This window comes from Sesamum indicum, linkage group LG6, assembly GCF_026168435.1.
Source record: "Sesamum indicum cultivar Baizhima isolate 11 linkage group LG6, ASM2616843v1, whole genome shotgun sequence".
Taxonomy (NCBI): Eukaryota; Viridiplantae; Streptophyta; class Magnoliopsida; order Lamiales; family Pedaliaceae; genus Sesamum; species Sesamum indicum.
In genome coordinates this window covers 24,245,482-24,260,603 of record NC_142662.1, presented here as the reverse complement: position 1 = coordinate 24,260,603, position 15,122 = coordinate 24,245,482, and the positions used below count along the sequence as shown (strand labels likewise).

The window sequence follows — 15,122 nt, the reverse complement described above, 5'->3', positions numbered from 1 at the left end:
CATCTGGGAAGAACAGTATTTTCATATGTACATTACCGAGGATTAATTATACATAGACCCTTCAGTATAGTGTAATTCCACTTTGCCCCATTGAGCTTCAAAAATTACACCTACATCTGGCAAACTTTATGCAATAAAACAGTAAGTGGAAATCAAATTAAATCTACACCAACATGCATAGTAAATGGCTAATATCACCAAGACCATCTTTTTATAATGGTATAAAGAGTCACAAATCGTACATTGTTGGATTTAAATGGACTAAGTTATTGTCTGAATGTCTTTTACTCTTATTTGTGTGGTGATCAAGCATCCAGGACTGGTACTAAACACTAAGCTTCGGGCGGAAATGAGAGTCGATGAAGGATTTCGTGAATTCATCTATACAAGCCATCCGTATACGTTCAGGAGTTGCCGGATTATCGAGAGGAAACCAACCAGTGAGGCCTTCTTCAGCCCTCGCAGCTATAATGGCATCCTTGATAGCGAAGAAAACGGCAGAAGCAAGGAAAAATGGGGGCTCGCCCACAGCTTTCGATGAGTGGATGGCCTTATCATTTGGAGCATCCTGTCAATACATATATCGTTCACTGAGAAAATATTCCATCTGCCAGCATACTTATTATTTTACATAAACTCCCTAAAAAATTTGGGCATATTATAAAAAATCACTATGAATAAAGGAGGTCGAAATTGTGGACATGATTGTAGACAATTTCAGAGAGAAAATTTGAAATGTAAAACATGACAGTGGAGAGTGGAATGTGAGTTTCCGAAATCAAAAAGACTTTTTAGAATATACCCGGGAGAGTATGTATTTATCTCTATTCTTTAAGACACATGATTAAAACAGGGAGTATTTCGGAGAACAGACTGATGTAAACAGCCATCAATCTAGCAATAAAAGAACAAACTGTTGGCATATGTAAGCAGACATTTATTCAGAGGTTTTGAAATTTCATTATCCATGAACCCTTTCAATGTTACCAATTGAGGGAAGTCATATCATTGTTTTCACTTTTTGGGGATGAAAGAATCATTTACTACTGGAGTACTAAACCTCACAAGTAAAATTCACGAAAGGAGAAAACGGGTATTGACGTGTTTACCTTGAGGAGGGAGACGCTAAATTTGAAGGGGACATCATTAATGGAAGGAATTTTGTAGGTACCAGGCCCGCAAGTATACAGACAGCCTGGTGGTACCCATTTGTGAGCTGCATCTCCCCATTTCAGCTCTTCCAGAGCCACCCATCCCAGACCTTGCACAAATGCCCCTTCAATCTGCAGTGGACAACCAAATGGATTTCAAGAAACAAGCATCCACAAGGTACGAGAAATAACTGAATTTCAAACCCGTTACATGCGTTGATGTAGAAGAGGGAAGTATTGAAAATGAATACATATAAGGAAATGAAATACAGGGAAACCACTACTGATGATGGAACTATGAAGAGATAAGCCGGAAATCCAAATATTAGTACTTTCAGAGGAGGCAAAAACCAACCTGTCCAACATCAATTGCTGGATTGAGCGAAAAACCAAGATCCAAAATCACATCTGCTCGTCTTGTGTGGAAGTCTCCCGTCAATGTGTCAATTTCAACTTCAGCAAATGCAGCCCCATAAGTGAAGTACCTGAATGGAACCCCTTTACCAGTTGCCCAGTCAAAGCCAATATCAGGCGTTTTATAGAATCCATGAGCAGAAAGGTCTATCCGCTCCATGTAGCATGCATAAGCTAGCTGACATTGAAAGGAAACAGCTTGTATCAGTGATTTAAGATAAATCAATTGCATACTTTCTCAAAACGCACGCGTCGATTATCTATACAGAGGACAGGTGTATATCCAGCTATCAACCAAAAGGGTAAGGTGCAAACGAGCACCTTAACTTTTTCATCTCATGTAGACTCAATTGACGTGAATGTCATTTCTTAATAGCCATATTCACCGCAATAGCAGGCAGGGTCTTACAGCAGTGCTATGGAATTTGTTTGTGACCAGCAAGAATTTGTTCAATTGGATGAAACATATTGACCAAAACTGATACTTTTATCTGCATGTAATCTCTGATACCTTTTTCCTATCCTACAGATAATTCAGAGCAAGTACGTCTCTAGTTCTTCCACACCACCATAAAACCTCAAGAACTAGAATAGAGATCCTCTGGTTCTCTCAGAAGATATTTCAGTATATGTCATTGCGGCCAAAAATTACTAATATGAAACAATTTGGGCCATTATTGCATCTGTATACAACTCTCAGGTCTCTTTCGCTTATACGAGGTGAGGGAATGAGTTGATTTGGCAACTGTTCTCACTTAAAATGAATCCTAACAATCATCTTCATAAGTATTCTGGCAATGTTCACTGAATTACTGTGTCTACTCTCCGGCAACTACCATAGCATCAAAACGACACACACCATGCAGTATAATTTTGAGAGATGAACAAATGTACTTTCTGGTATAACAGAAAAACAAATGGAGATCTCGTATAATTAAAGTAATCTTTGCTAGTATAGGCTGAAAATGGAAGAAGGTGAAGAGTAACTACTTGAAGTAAACAGGAAATATATTACCTCAGCAAATGAGCCAAAATTATGTTTTGATGACATAGGTTCCATTCGTGCTTTTATTTGTTCACATGCATCTAAAACTGCTGCACCATATAGATCAGAACTTGCAGAAGCTGCTGTTGGCGACGCATTTGGGACCTACATAAGAGCACAACTATGCATAAGTAGGCACCAGATAAGAACAAGGTTTTGTCCATTCCAGACCCACAATGATATGTGAGTTTATGGTCAGATAAGACTAGTTGTCTCTTCATATAGTCCTAAAAAATAGTTAAGAAGGTGAAGGCAAAAAAACAGTAGCTTCATTTTTTAAAGATAGGTCAAACGTCTTTCACCTTATCAGTACTCGTCTCCGATATAAACACAGAGCTGAGTGGAATGCCGAAGGAAGACGCAGCAACCTGTGCAACTTTTGTATGCAAACCCTGCCCCATTTCAACACCCCCATGTGTGACTAGTACTGTTCCATCTGTGTAGACTTGAACAAGTGCTCCTGCCTACAACCAGAAAAGAGATGACAAATTAATTGACTGTCAGACTTACATTGGGGCAAAGAAACAACACATGTCGAAGAGTATAAAAGCAATAGCATATTATGTGTCAAAGTTGCCATCAGCACGAGTAAAGAAACTTGAAGATCCTTGCAAAATGATAACAAAATCCACACTCTCAACCTTCATTGAGCTAACCAGGTCTTAAAGGATTTTGCATTTGCCTGGTATTTCTATTTCTTTTCAGATACACAACAAGGGAGAACCACAACAGAAGGTGGCACTCCACAAATATGAGCAAATGCTAAAAGAACTTCCTTTTGTATTTAATATTATAAGAAAAAAAAAATCACCGCTATAACATACATCTCAAGAAGTTAAGTAATCTAGCGGCTTTACAGGAGACTAAAAGTTTGAATGATTCTTTTCCGCACTATTCAAGTAGCTAACATCTTTACAGAAAGCCAGGATGTCTTCAAATATTTTTAAAAATACGAGAAGGTGAAGATAGAAAACTACCTGATTCATAAACTTGGCAGTAAAGGAGATGCCAAATTTTGTTGGGACTATAGCAACTCCACGCTTTTTCCATCTATTCTGAAGATTGAATTGCTCAACTTCTTTGCAAGCAGACAAAAAGTTACAGGACACCTTCAGTTCATTCCAGAGACGCTCTAAGGTGAAATGTTCAATTTGTTGACCATAATGCAAAATTGATCCCTCTCTCTGAAAATTGATCTCCTGAAAAAGTAAAGACACTTGCATGGATTCAATATATTTAAAAAATTATAAACTAATATTGTGTATTTCACAAATTTGACAACCACCAAACATGCACACAGAAGGAAATTATAACCAGATATAATGCATACCCTAATTTCTTCTGGAGATTTCTGAACTTCCATAGAAATTCTCTGAATCCAATTTTCTGCAATCAGCATACCTTGTGGTCCCCCAAATCCTCGGAATGCAGTGTTACTAGGAAAATTAGTGAAGCAGACCTTCCCTTTAATCCTCACATTTGGAATCTCATATACATTGTCCGAATGGAACATGGCACGTTCAAGCACCGCAAGTGAGAGATCAAGTGAGTTTCCCGCATTATTGAATATCTCAAGATCCAAACCAATTATTTTTCCATCATTTGTAAAGCCAACCTAGAAAATGTCATGTTCATCATCAATTCTGTTATAAGCATTTTAGAGTAACCAACCTTAAAAAAATCAATAAACTAAAACAACCATCATCAACCACTAACCATCACAATATATTAAAGAATAAACATGTTAGTGGGACGAGCAGTAATTGTCAATTTCCAGTACAAAGGAAGACCTAAGCACCTAACCCTTTGCACTTAAATGCTCTCGTGAGGCATGTTAACAAAAGGAAATGGAAAACTTTTGCATTTCAACATACTCAAAGTAAAGTTGTCAGCACATTTCTCAGATGCTACAATAAATTCCATTATATTATATACCAGTTAAACTTCAATTTAGTGAAACTTAAATTTTTTTATTAGGATGAAATTTTGCATGTCATATGCAATTTCAGATATAAGAAATACCTTATACTTCCCAAAAAAGCTGTGGCGTTGTCCAGTTACCATCATGTCTATATCCCTATCTAATGTAATCTTCACAGGGCGATTCAATAGATATGATGGGATGGCAGCCGCAGCAGCAAGGAAAGCAGACCTTGTTTCTTTCCCTCCAAATCCACCACCAATTCTTTTGGTCTTGCAGACCACTTTGGACATTGGGAGACCGAGAACATTGGCCACATATTTTTGGTGCTTCTGAGGGGCCTGGGTAAAAATAAACATAATTAGCAAAACTGAAACCTACAAGAAGTAAAGAGATAGTAGTAACAAGCACTAACTTCTAGGCAATCAAGTTATAAAAGCCTTATTGACATTTGTTTGGGTCAGTGATGTATGATAAACAAAATGAAGGAAAGAAAATAGTGAAAAATCATAGAAAATGTACAGCTATCCACCGACTACGAAAAAATTTATTGCGTCAGCTCATCAATTGAAGGTTCTTCAAATGCCAACTTCAGCCTATCAATACTTATGAATACAAGATAAAGATTCCTAGCACAAATAGAATTCAACAAGGAAATCAAATCAACTAGATGAAACATTCTAACTGACATAAAATCATAACTTAAATAATATATTTATCTTCTAACACTCATGGGATTCCTTCTCTTTCCCCATCAATCAACTTCAGTGTATTTGTTCTTCCACATCACTCAGTTGAGGATCATTCCATATTTTCATCCCAATGTCTCACATTCTTTTAACTATTACCCATCACATGATTTTTTATGAAAGTGCAGCTGAAAACTATAACAAATAGGAGAGATGAGAGGCACAACTAGAAAATCGGAAAAGCTTGCAGAAGGCAACATAAGAAGGTATACAGCATGTCGGAAATGTCAGGTTAGCTAAACTTACTTGAGTAGATGATATCATATGAATTTCATTTCCGCCATCAGTTGTCCATATTAAAGTGCTATTTGGCTCCAAGTAGAAATGCTCCTGACCCCCAACCCATACCTCTCCCTCTATAATCTTATCACATTGCCCCGACAAGAAACAGTGTTCCACATCCCCCTGCCTCAGACACCTTTCAGTATTAGGATGGAAACTATTAGACTGAATAGCATCTTCAATGGATAAGACTGCGGGTAGTTCTTCATATTGAATGTGGACTTTGCGAGCAGCATGCTTAGCATTTTCATGTGTATCAGCCACAACCACCCCAATAACCTGCAAGATACTTCGACAAAATGTGAATGAGCAGACTGCAGAAAAAGTGAAGTAGGTATCAGACAGAATGTGGGCAAAAGATTTCATTCTGAAAACACGAGTTTCTGTTACATTGCCCAATCTTTATGACGAATGAGACTCAGCTGAGACCTTCGTAGAAGGGCTGGCATTGATGTAATCTGGCATACTAGACTGGTGCCATCTTACACCTTTAGCATTGACCTTTTTGGGTAAGAGGAAAACCAGTTTTCAAGTTACAACAGGCTGGTTTAGTGGTTATTCTACTCTTTCAACACATATGACAGCCACCAGTCATGAGAACGGCAATGTCAAGGATTCATGTTCTCCTATGACTTTCCGTAGTAACATTCTGTGATATGCAGAGTTAATGTCCATTGCTGCTAATTTCACGCTCACACCTAATCCTTATATATGGTATTGCTATCACCATATACGACATTCCAGCAATTCTGTCAATAGGTCTTAGTGTCATTTCTGTTTATCATTATTTATACAGACATTTCTATATTTATGGCCAATAAGATCAAATTTCCCACACTCAATCACCAAAGAAATACTCCATAACAAGAATGATAAAATTATCTTTCTTTTCAGGGAAAAAGGCCATAGAGAACCTCATTAACTAAAGTTTTCAGTCTTTATGAATACAATTCAGAGACTTCTGAGCAGGATCAAATTGTAGAAAGCAGCAGCAAAATGTAACAGTAACTTTTGAGTTTGAGAAGACAGCATGTTTTCTACTGTTCAAGTTAGATAGATGATTGAAATAAACCTATTCACCAAACAGTGCACGAAAGAAATTTTTATTTGTGCTGCAGTTGTCGCCATTTTGCTATTAGTTATTCTCTCAAATAGAGTGAATAAAATGGACTCAGCCACATAAGCAAACTAGTGATGAAATTTTTCTTCAGAAGCAGAAATTGGATAGACCAGAAAATTTTACCTGACCCACACATGTGACAATTCCCGAAGCAAAAAGTTCCTCGTCTGCAACGATTGGCCCAATCTTATTGGTCCCAGGCACATCTTTGGCAAAATATATTCCTGCAAATCCAGGAGAAGACTTTGCTGCTACATCGTCTATCTCAAGTATACGAGCATGAGGCTTTTTACTCAATATCAGTGCAGCATGTAAACTGTTCGGAGGCATGGGAACATCATCTGTATACTCCGCCTCACCTGTTACCTACCATTAGCCAAAATTCAGAATGATTCCATAATAGTGTTGCAGGTAAACAACACGAACATCACAAGATCTCCCCAAATAATTCATCGAGCATGCATTGATGACAACTAGCAAAGCAGCTTTTAAGAGGATTGAGGCCAAGGAATCAAATCCAGGGACTAAGTAGAACCTATATTATATGCATCCCAAGAGTAGTATTTCCTGTGTTGCTTTGGAAACGCTTAGCAAGCTTGTTTATCCAATGAAATACAAGCAAGCCGCACAGAGACAGCTACATTTTATGTTGTAGATGTTCGGAAAAAAATAAAGGTTTCAAGGAACCAGAAAGCAAATTAACTGTAGCGGCCCTTCCTTATACCCTGCCACGTGAGCTTTAATTAAGGGACTTCCAGGAAAAACAAGAGTGATTACAGGGAAAGGGAAGCATTAAAACCATTCAGTGAGCATAACTCATACTTCATGATGCAAAACACTATGAAGGATGCACCATCCATTGGCAGCCTTCTGTGGAAGTGAAAGACATTATTCTATTCACTTGAACAAGACCTAATTCACGTGGCCTTCCTCCCTTGTCTGAGATGCATAGGAAATTAGGCCTTGCGTTTTGAAAGAGTGATTACATCGTCAAGAACTAGGCAAGGAATTGACTATAGGAAACAGCAGGTGGACAGGTGCAAGCTACAATTTAACAACTAACGTCACGAAGTTCATATTTGAGAACCATACATTTGGCATCAATGTGCATTAATCAGGCTGGGAATCAGTCCGAGGCCAACTTTAACTGTCATGGAAAACTATAAGACAAGAGAAGGGGTCACCATAAAACAGTAACATGGATGAGGAGACGCGGGAAAAGGAAAATGTTGTATTCACTTAAATTAAGAGAAGGATGTCAGTAGCTGATGGTGTGCAGTGGTTAGCTGTGCTTGATGCACATGTCATTTCTTCTTACTGCCAGAATTCAGAGATTCGGGAATGCTGAAGACAATATAAATGCTGCTTAACATATAGAGACATATGCATGCATGATGGCATTTACTTCCAAATTAACATGTGACCAAAAACAAAGAATAGAAAGAAAAACAGTTCAAGATCTGCTTGCTTGCACAAACAAAATAGACTTGGGAGGCAAAGCTTTGCAATGGAGATATCCAAACCTGAAGTCTTGATGAAAGATGGACTTCAGGAGCTCCAACAGCACTTCCATGCTTTACAATTTCATAATCCTGACTTCCAATAATGGACGGATGCTGAAATGACTTTATTGCTGAAAGATGAGACTCTGGTACTGTTTCGTCAAAGAATGCCACTCCATCCATTTGGTGACAAACCCACAAGAAAAATTTGAAGAAGAAACTTAGGATTAAGGATTTCCGGAATTCTACCATCCCTCCTGGTGCATCTTCCTTCAGCACAATGTCTTTCTCCAGTACTTTCAGAGCACCCTGTAACATCTCTTTGTTCCAATGCTTGCCTATCAAAAATTTCTTTGTTTCATTTGCGGAAACAGAATAAGGAGCAACTCCTCCATAAACAATTGATGCATCAGAAACCACCCACTTCTGGTCCTTCTCTTCAAGACAGACGCGCATTCCAGCATTCACAATAGCAATGTCATCATCTCTCCTATGAGCTTGCTTAAATTCTTTCACAAATTCATATGGAGAGTTCCAAGGAAGAAAAATTGAAAGAAGAATCTCATTGCTTGCCAGGTCCACTTTACGATAACCCAGGAAAAAATTTTCTGCTGGACATACGCGTGTTATCCCTCTACAATCAGATATTTTGAACCTTGCTCCAGCAGCCATCCATAAAGGGTTTAGGTCTGATATAGGACTTGCAGTGCAAATATTTCCACCAACAGATGCAACATTTCTTATTTGCGTTCCAGCAAACCACTTTAATTGTTCAAGGATGGATCGGCAAGATGAAGTTTGAAAAGGAGAGTGCTTATCTAAAACTACTTTTAATACTTTAACTAGTTCCGAAAGTTTAACTGCTGCACCAATCTCCAAGCCTTCATCTTTTATAATCAATTGATTAAGTTCAGGCACATGAGAGACATGGATCAGAACTGGATAATGGAAACGTTTTAGCCTCGTCTCAATACCCACCTCTGAGTTTCCCACAACTAATTTGGCACCTGGATATCTGACCTTTATATCAAATACATGCTGAAGCGTTAACGGACGATACCACTTAAGTCCATTTGAACCATTTAAAGATAAATTAGTTAGTTTCCTCAATAGAAGTTCTGGAGGAAAAATAAGCTCTTTCTCAGTGTATGTAGCTCCTTCCGTATCACTGTAAGAAATTGGCTTCAAAACATCACCACAACAGATACTCCTTTTGGCAGTTTCTCTATCATCCTTCATGTTCAGCCCACATGAACACGGTTTACCAGTTGAAGGGCAAACAAACTCACGGCTTAAAAGGCCTGATGATTCATTAGTGTACAATGCATTGTTTGTTCTTGCAAATACACGAAATGCATCAACTATTGGTCTATAACCTGTGCACCGACATAAATTTCCAGCAAGGTTTTCCTCAATGTCCTCTTTGCTGGGTGGTTTGTCACATGATCTGAGTAAGGCATACATGGACATAATGAAACCAGGGGTGCAGAAACCACATTGTGAGCCATGCGAATGTGCCAATGATTCCTAGAGAGTGCTAACGCATATCAGAATATATTTCAATATGAAATGACACTAAATAAAATTCTCACAAACACTTTCACGCATAATGCAGGAAAAATACACCTAAAAAGAAGCATAAAAAACATATTTAAAAATTGGTGTAACAAAGTTTGAGAATTACATGAGGTTCAGGTGATGTTTCAAAGAGTTGTGACTTATGGAATAAAAGAAAATCAACAAGTAAATTAGGCAGGCAATTGAACCGTATCTACTTCAGAAGAAAAATTAAAGCATCTTCAAGCCAAATATATGTCTAATTAATGATTTTAGTCATGAAAATTATCAAAATTTAGAATTGAAAATTTTTATATTTTGCACATACAACATATTTGTAATGACTTTATTCTCAAGAAAAGCATAGAACAGTAATTCAACAAGTAAAGAGAGGAGTTACTAGCTACAGGTTGATTGAGTCCAATACCAGGCCTGTGCTGGAGCCTGGCCTAATAAATAACTAAAATTTGAAACGGGAGCAACACAATTATTCTTTCTGTGTGATTAAGTTTCTAACTCTATTCACATCATAAAGTTAATACAATAATGAAAGCCATGATTCCTAGAAGCCTCACAACTAAAGACTATGCAAGACAACTTGATATTAGCAATGTTGTTGTTTGGAAGTTTGAGCCTTATTTTGAAAGTCTACCCTCTACTATCTCTTCACGCTATCTTTCTTGATAATAAAATGAGGACAGTACCTGGATAGGGTGCAAACCGTATCTACGGTTACCGACGCCCTCAACTGTTATCACGTGCATCCCTTCTACCGAATACAAAGGAGCCAAGCACGCATTTACCGCAAGATGCCTGAAAATAATCCAAGGCGTGAAGATAAAGAATAATACAATTTTTCTCTTTTCTCAGTAAGGATATCTAGAGAGCATTGACTTATAGACAATCAGCAATATCGTTGGAGATAATATAGGATAGATGAAACCTTTAAGTTATAACACCGCACAGACAAAAAACTATCTTCTAAATATCAACAGACAGTTCTATGAAAGATGAATTAGCCCTCCCACAAGATGCAAGAAAGCTCAGGCAAGCTTCATGCGTCTATTAGGCCAGATCTATAGTGAGACATTTGACATAAAAAATCATGGTACTATATGATAGTTATGGGAGAAAAATATTTCCTTTCGGTCTTCCACACAAGTTTCAGTTCGTCTATCTTAATCTTTATATTCAAATATTTAGAAAGATACTGAACCATTTACCAGCAATATGAATACTTGGTATGCTAATAGCTGCTTTCTTGTTAGCAAAGTTAATAAATTATGACTTCGACTTCCTTTCGTAAGACTTAGCTATCATGTCCATACAGCAAAACCAAATGGGGGAGCAGAATTTGTTGGACTGAAGGACAGAGATGATGGAACGCCCATGCATAAGATGGCCCCAACCTCTTAAGCATCATAAATCAGAGATGTTAAAACCATTAAGTTGTGCAAGGGGCACTCAACAATTTTAAACAGGACACATCAAGAAGTTATTAGCAGAGGACAGACATGATCTAGTATTTCAAGTATCCCTGTGCAACAAAAATAAAGGCAACAAGTGGGTTACATCATGTACTAGATTCCTGAATAGGATCCAGCGAAAAAAGAGCTCCTTTAAATCCCACTAGAAAAACTACCCTGACTGTAAGCAAAGTTGAAGTAGGAACCATCATAAAATCAAACCACCATATAACATCTAGCTCAGGCAGGACTCAAACAAAATCTGTTTTACTTTGTATCCAAGTGGGGATGTGGGTGTGTCTGTCACAGAGAGAGAGAGAGAGAGAGAGACTCACACACATTTCTTCAAATTTTGATCAAAATAAGAAATCATCACAGTGCATGCCCCACAACCTCCTTCACCACACCCAAGTTTTGTCCCAGTCAGGCCTATATCTGCATTAAGGATGAAAAAGAAGATGATTGAAATGTGAAAACGAACAGAATCTTTAAGGAAATGAAGAAAGACTAATATTTTCAGTGGACAACTGACCATCCATCCTTAACCAAAGAAAAACACATAAAAGCATCTGCCAACATTGGGTCAGAAAGCACACGTATGAAATGCAAGCCATCATAATTCCAGGAGCTAAACAGTATGAAGTAATTAGTGGGCATCAAAGTTGTTAGTTATTCACAAACATGTCATTTCTCACAAAAAAAAAAAAAAAAAAAATGTATAGTTTAAGAAATAAAACTATCGTCCAACTATCATAGCACTTCCCAAAATATTTGCTTTTTCTCTTGATCATGTCACTTCTTTCAGTAATCAAATAAACCTTAATTCATAACCAAAAGAAAACTAACGCAGAACAATAATGTTAAATTTCAACATTCGAAAAATCAATACAGATGATCCATTTTCTTAATTATCAAATCTCTCTCGTGTCTTTCTCTCTTTTATACATTTGGAAAGTACCCAGCTGTATACCTAATACCCATTTCCATTCCTTACAAAATAACAAGCCCACAAATCCAACTCCGTTGATAAAATATACAATTTCATAATCCAAATCCAAAAAACACCTGATTAATCATTTTCAAGAATTTTACAGTCATATAATATACCATTGTATCTATTTTATTTCAGTTGAATTCCACTATAGTCGTATAATACTATATTGCATCTGTCAACCTTTCTGCAGTTGAATTCCCCTATTTTCATGTGGCCAAAGGAAAAGTTTTTATCCTAAATCACCCTGAATGAATAGTATCAAAATCAGCCACTCAACTGTATCTGTTTCTTGTAATCATCAACATATCTGATTAGAATTTTCTGCCTCTCAAATTGTGACTTCGCCAAGCATATATAACCTGGTATTTCATCCATTCTTCAGGTGTACACTGACTAATCAAATATCAATTTTAAGTAATACAAGAAGAAATGCAAATAATGAGAGCATGGTCAAAAAACACAAAAAAAGTACAAACACTTCTTGATAGTCAGTAGAAAAAGAACATACAAGTTTAAAGTAGAGTCAAAAGGAATCCAGTTTGTCTAACATTTTGCAGGAAGGGACTATGAGTGGAAGTATTTGTGCTACAAAATGAGAGAAATACTCTTCTTGATGGTATCACTAGTTTGACTCATCAGTATGCTGAACCGACTTCATGATTATAGATTCATCAATCCACCAGTTCAAATAGGCACACTGGCCAGTTCACCCAGAATTGACAGTACAATATTTACTACTCTATTGGCAAAGTAAACTACATATCTTTGCTGTATTTACTCAGTCTAACTATAAGTGAGTGAAATCAGTTGTCACTTATAAGGTGATACATTCTCATCAATAAAGTTGCAAAATTAGTGAGATCAAACACTTTTCTTTTCAAAAAGACGCTTGTCATGCCTTTTTCTTCTTCTATGGGTAAATTTCCACTAATCAAAAGGTCATCCACTTCAATGAAATTACCAGAGAAAAGGATCATTGAAGAGAAAAACCAGATCCCGGAAACAAGAAAAACAGAACCCAAATCCAGGTTCTTGAGAATTCTTTCCTATTGTCAAGAAAACCCAAAAATTAGTCTTGTCAAATACCTCTGAGGTACTCAAGCAGAGTGAAGTGCGCCAACCCATCAGGCAAAACTCGTCGGACCCCATTAACGTACACAATCGGTTCCTTCACTCCAGATTCTTCTACTCTATCCATTTGACTTTCTGTTTTCAAAGACCCCATCTTTCAAATGGGTCATGCAGAGTTGATTGATTGATCTGTATGCTTTTTGTTTTGGAAGTGAAGAATTGTCGAGTAGAATGAGAAGACTGGATGGACATATGATACGACAGATGGCTACGGAAGTGTTATGAGTAGTAGATGATAGGCGGCTATTTTCGGACCCGACAAGCTTTTCTGACGTGCGCATGCTTTTAATTTCTTGATCTTGTTTTTGGTTTTTACTTGTAACGGTTAAACTTTGGCTAAAAATGCATAATAATGTTCCTTCTCGATGACTACTTTAATTGATAAAGTTGACACTCTTTTTTACTAAATTAATTATAATCACATTATCAAATATTTATACATTATAAATACTAATCACCAATGTTAAATAACTATATCTAATTAACAATTCAAATAAAAAGATCGTAACTTAAAAATTAAAATAACATTTCATACATTGATCGGGTTCGAAATCATAACCTTATAGTCGTAAGGCCTCAACTTCAACAATTGAGTTAAGTCTCATTGGCAAGAAGTTCGGACTTAAAGAAGACACATTCGAGTTTTATTAAAATGTGTATATTGATATATTTTAATACTAGTTGGTCAATCTATTATAATATAGTTGTTGGGGTTAAATCCAATTTAACCATCCCTGTGATATGCAAAATGTTCAAAAACATCCTATGAAAATATATATCAATTTAGCTCCCTGTAATTTAAAAAATGAAGCAAAAAAGCACCTCCACGAAAGAAATGTGTTACACGCATCATTTTCTCTTTTTTTTTTTTTTACTCTTTTAATTATAAAAATGACATACATTATTTAAGAAATGCTAGATTTTGATCAATATAAAATTGATGTCAGAGAATTCATCAATAACATCTATGACCCATATTTGATCATTTAAATTTAGATATAGTTACATTTACCTCCTTGATCTATAATCTATTTACATAAATCACTCCTATCTTTTAGATAATTACACATGCACCCACCAAATATCATTATTACTTACACAAACCGTTTCTTACTTTTTTAAAAAATTGCACACACACACACACCCTTAGTACATAAGTCAGGGGTATAAATATAATTATCCCTTAAATCTATGACCCAATTTTTATCAACCCGATCAAGGCCCAAAATTCATCTCATATATATTTATTAATATATAATAAAAATAAATTAAAAATACTAAAAAATTAAAAGATCTTCTTCCCCAACCCAACCCTGGCCCTTGCTGCTTCACACACACACCCCCAACCCAACCCTATCACTCATGAAGGTGGAGCAGAGAGGCAGCAACGGGGGTGGAGCAGGGAGGGGACAGTGGTTATAGGGTAGAAGGGGTAAAGGGATGGGGCGACAATGACAGTGTGGGTGGGTGGACTTTTTCTATATACGTAAGAGATAAAGTGATTGAATCCGGTTTTGGAGATGGAGAATCATATTTATATGGTTGGTAGGCTGTATGATTTCATGCACTCCTTCAGATCAAGTTTTGATTCAATGGGAGACTGGCAGTAGTTTTCTAACATTTTGTCCTTTGCATTCAGAGGTTTCTGGTGACCTTGTCAGGCACCTTCATATTCTAGGTCTTCTCTTTAACTATGAACACCTTCATGAGTTGTCGTTGGTTCTGTCCTTTCATAACTCATTCTTATATCATGAAGGTTTCATAAGGGATGTAAGAAATAACACCACATC

At 36.8% G+C, this 15,122-nt stretch overlaps 1 protein-coding gene across 1 annotated transcript; it reads right to left on the bottom strand.

Annotated features, from left to right (window-relative positions):
- Positions 1-174: 174 nt before the first annotated feature.
- On the bottom strand, positions 175-13,581 carry LOC105163571 (xanthine dehydrogenase 1). Its single transcript, XM_011081980.3, has 14 exons — positions 13,288-13,581; positions 11,543-11,642; positions 10,446-10,554; positions 8,206-9,711; positions 6,806-7,048; positions 5,527-5,841; positions 4,633-4,872; positions 3,941-4,225; positions 3,588-3,809; positions 2,913-3,074; positions 2,581-2,715; positions 1,507-1,743; positions 1,110-1,283; positions 175-568 (listed from the first exon to the last, which is right to left on the bottom strand). The coding sequence occupies exons 1-14, from the start codon at positions 13,424-13,426 to the stop codon at positions 326-328; spliced, it is 4,110 nt and encodes a 1,369-aa protein (XP_011080282.1). The 5' UTR covers positions 13,427-13,581; the 3' UTR covers positions 175-325.
- Positions 13,582-15,122: the final 1,541 nt, after the last annotated feature.